The 4,102-nt window shown below is 40.1% G+C and overlaps 1 protein-coding gene across 1 annotated transcript in view; it reads left to right on the forward strand.

Annotated features, from left to right (window-relative positions):
• Positions 1-1,365: 1,365 nt before the first annotated feature.
• DENND1A (DENN domain containing 1A) overlaps positions 1,366-4,102 on the forward strand; it is a 165,065-nt gene continuing 162,328 nt past the window's right edge. Inside the window, exon 1 of the mRNA XM_017745390.1 lies at positions 1,366-1,405. Coding sequence (XP_017600879.1) covers positions 1,366-1,405 — 40 coding nt within the window. The remainder of the gene's footprint in view (positions 1,406-4,102) is intronic.

The raw sequence follows: 4,102 nt of genomic DNA on the forward strand, positions 1-4,102 counted from the left end.
TGTGGTCAATGGCTCGGCTCGATATCCACGTGGAGCCCACTGCCAGGCCCTGCAAAAGTTATTATTTTGAAGCAGCATCTGTGGCTGAGAAAACACACTAATTTATTGGAGGCTGCAAGAGAATTCTACATATTTCCACATTCTTACACTTTTCCTTAAACATCTGCTAGTGTCCAGTTTTGGAGACAGAATGCTTTTGATTTAACTCTTTGATTATGTTCTTATAAGTGAATTTTGGTGGTTTTTTGTTTGTTTGTTTGTTTTTGTTTTTCTTCTTATGTTTTCTTCTGATTTTCTAAATATCTGTTTCACTCTGTGCAATTACAAATTACTGTTTCTTAACTTGTAATGGAAAACTAGTCAATGTAACCCATTTCCATCCATACAAATAGGCACATAGGCTGATTTAAACATCTCTCTTGTTTCAGGGCATAAGTGAATGTCTCTGAGGGTAACCAGCTATCCTAACAATGCCCAATGAATTCCAGTCTGGGAGCATTAAGAACAGGCTTTTTTTCTCAAGCAACATATGTGAACACTTCTGGAAGCTGTTTGTAATGACCTGATCCATAACTCATGAGGCTCATTGTTTGATAACAACAAGAATTACAGAATTATGTTGATGAAATAACTTCCGTTTCACATCTAAAAAGTATCTTTAATAAGCTTTCCATCAGTTTATAAACATGGGGAGAGATTTTCCTAATATTTATCCACTAAGAAATTAGGAAAAATGTACATGAACATTATAATCAATATTAGTCAGATAGCAGGATATTCTCTTCCAAGGCATAACCTTTTAGATGAAGCTTTACTATTGATCTCTAAAGTCAGCATTTTTTCCCTTGCCATTCCCATTGGCTGAAATGTAGCAGGGAGAATCTCCCCAGTAAATTCAGGTTACATTGTGCTTCAGAAGGGTTGTCACTGGCAGAGAAGAAACAGTAACGTGTTCTCATGTACATTTGTTGCTGTGGGTGTGTTACATATTAAAATACAGGTTCAGTTACATTCACCAAAATCCATCCTGGAGTATCAGACCTCTATTTCTATGGTATTGAACTTAGACTTTCAGGTCAATCTGGAAGCATCCTAGGGCTTTCACCAAGCTTTTAATTCCTGGATTATTTTCTTCTGCCTGAAGTTTCCCTTCTGCTTCCCTTTTGTTTGCTATTAATGCTTCATCTCTTCTGGGAGGGTGATTCACAGTTAATCAGCTCATCTATTCTGAGCCTCTCACACCCAGGCCTCCGTGGCCAGGCCAGCAGGCATTGCTGGAACCCTTCTCTCTCCTTGGGGGCTTCGCTGTCTCTGCTGCCCTGTCACTGGGACACAATTACATCAACCATTGGGCCAGCTGCAGACATGGGGGCCATTGACACAATTGCAGAAAATGGGATTCGGGGTACCTAATGAGCAGCTTATTTACATAAATACACCAGGTAAAGCAAGGGAAAAAAGTTCTACAGCTTGGAACAGAAATTACTATTAGGCAGATAGAGAGAAAAATTTCCTGCACTTGAACAGAAACATCTACGTTTAACACTATTTCCCCATTTTCTTTTTCACAGAAAATATAGTTTTCACAATTCGAACAAATATTTAAATATTCAGTGTCTGTTCAGTTGAAATTTTGAATGAATTCTCCTATTGTATTATCAGCATTTGGGGAGTACAAGCATGTTCTGTATCCTGGATTCTGGAATATATCTTACTTTGCTTGCTTCATACATACAAAATACAGTTAGAAAGCACAGTACAAATTCCATATTAGTGTCTGTTCTATTGTTTAAGTAGGAGAAATTCTGGACACTCATCCTGTCCTCACCTTTCTGGTTTCCTCTGACTGAGCATTACCAGATTTACAAGCGCACAGCTGTTTTATTAGGCAGTTTTTTAAACCAGAGTTTCCATAGACTGAATTTGCATGTTGCCAGTCCTATTAAGTATATCTTCTTTTGCAAGGAAGGAACCTTACAATTTTCCATACACATGCCCACTTATTTTTATTAATCAAACTTGTCTTTATTAACTGTGAACTTGAGGTAGGTAATCCTCTTCTTGAAATACACTATAATATTGTTTTTCAAATGTATTGTCTCATGTTTATCACATGACCCATGTGACTATAATATCTCCTGCTCAAAAGTTCAGGGATACACCTGCACAAGATCCCGGCTGAGAAACTGTTGATGAGCAGATACCAGCATGAGACTGCCATTATAATTCTTCCCCGGGGTAAGAAAATATGCTCACTACAAATCAGTCAACTACGAAATAGATGTTCACGGAGATATATTTAAAGGAAGTTGCCAAACACTATTTTTCCCGACATGTGATAGTTATCAGCCACTATCAGTTCATCCAACACCTCAGCTATCCAGTCCAGTTCTCGAAATCCACCTTTTATATCTTGTTGCCCCCAAACTGGGGTGAATGCGTACTTCCCAACCACTCATTTTCTCTGTGAGAGGGCTTAAATTGCTCATTTGAATCACCCAGCCTTTTATTCTTTAGCATGTCCTGTCTAAAAACAATGAAATATAAACCAGTCTACTACTCTTGCATACATGTCCCCATTAAATATTTACTACATCTGTTCATATTAATAAGTTTACCAAATCTTTAAAAAGCTCACTACACAAAACAGAGCTAAACTAAAATTGTGAGTCTGTCTCTTAAATTGAATGTCAATCCATGTTCCAAAAAAAGGAACATGTGATGAAATGTAACAGTGATGAAACGTAAGAAATTCTCTTAGACACTCCTAAGATGTTGGGGTTTTACCACATTGTTATTTTACACTGCATCAGCATTGTATTTACCAGCTTCCTTATTTTTTAACTCATTACTGACCATAGGGATTTTTTTTGCTTTTGCAACCAATTTTAACAATATTTCTATGAACTTACCTCTATTTCATTGTTATATGTGTAACCCTTAGTGCACCGATACGTTTAAAGGGTTAGAATATCCCTGTCTGAACACAGTAATTTTGGTGACAAAGCTACTTCACATGCATACAGGAATGTCTGCCTGGGACAGGGAACAGCACTACAGATCAAACAGTGATTCGGGGCTGGGGACAGGTGCATCACACCACAGAACAAGCCAGGGCACTGAAGTCTGAGCTTTCACATGGCTCCTGTGGCAGAGGCTGGGGGTGGAAGCCTGCGGTGGAAGCACCTCATCTCAAGTACTCAAATTAGTACTAGAAACACTCCTCCTCATCTCCCCAAACACGCCTTTGACTTACTGTAACTGTGAATAAATCTTCCAGGACTTCTTGCATAGTACTTAACATGTTTTAAATTTATTACTTGAATGAGGGTGGTATGATTTTTCCTACCCAGTCTCTGGGGAGCAAACGGGACATTAAAGGATCTCAGACAGGTTATACTCTCTCGCATCCTTCTAGCTGCCTAGGTTCTTCAGCCAAGCACTTGGTGTCCACAATGATTTGCACTTTGGAGGCCTTTTAAAGACAAATTTTCAATTCTTTCATTCCTCACAGTAGATCATCCCCAACTCTAAAAAGTTAAAAATTGCTAAAGTACACTAGAAATGCTCCAAACCTTCCTGAAAACTTCCCGTAAATCATGTTTAATGAAATAGTTGGGTACCTGTTTGTTCCTGCTTCCCAACTCCAACATGACATGCTTCAAAAGCTGTCTATCTGCAATTTTTGAGTCAATGTAACACATGTTTTCAGCAGACCGCATTCCATTTCTGAGAAATCTCCAGTCCCCTTTATGACCTTGCTTGGCTTTGAGATATTCTCTAGTCATGTTTTATTGTCTTTTCAGCCGCTTTGGTCTCTCTGCCCCACAGTGCACAATGTTCTGTCACAGCTCTGCCAGGGCACCCCTCCCAGCCCCTCTCTCTGCCTCTTTCCTTTGACTTCTGCAGTCCCTGGACATCGAATACCTGTTCCTGCCTGAGACTCCGGCCTGTGCCCATGGGACCCGCTCCCCTCTGCACGGGGCTTTCCAAGATGGACAGTCGTGCTCCTCATCTGGCCTGGGTATCAGTGGATATCCAGGGCTCGGGATCAAGCTGGTGAGGCGGTTTGGCCCCGTCCGGGGCTGCCTGACAATTCCTT

Source organism: Corvus brachyrhynchos, unplaced genomic scaffold (assembly GCF_000691975.1).
Source record: "Corvus brachyrhynchos isolate BGI_N302 unplaced genomic scaffold, ASM69197v1 scaffold59, whole genome shotgun sequence".
NCBI lineage: Eukaryota > Metazoa > Chordata > Aves > Passeriformes > Corvidae > Corvus > Corvus brachyrhynchos.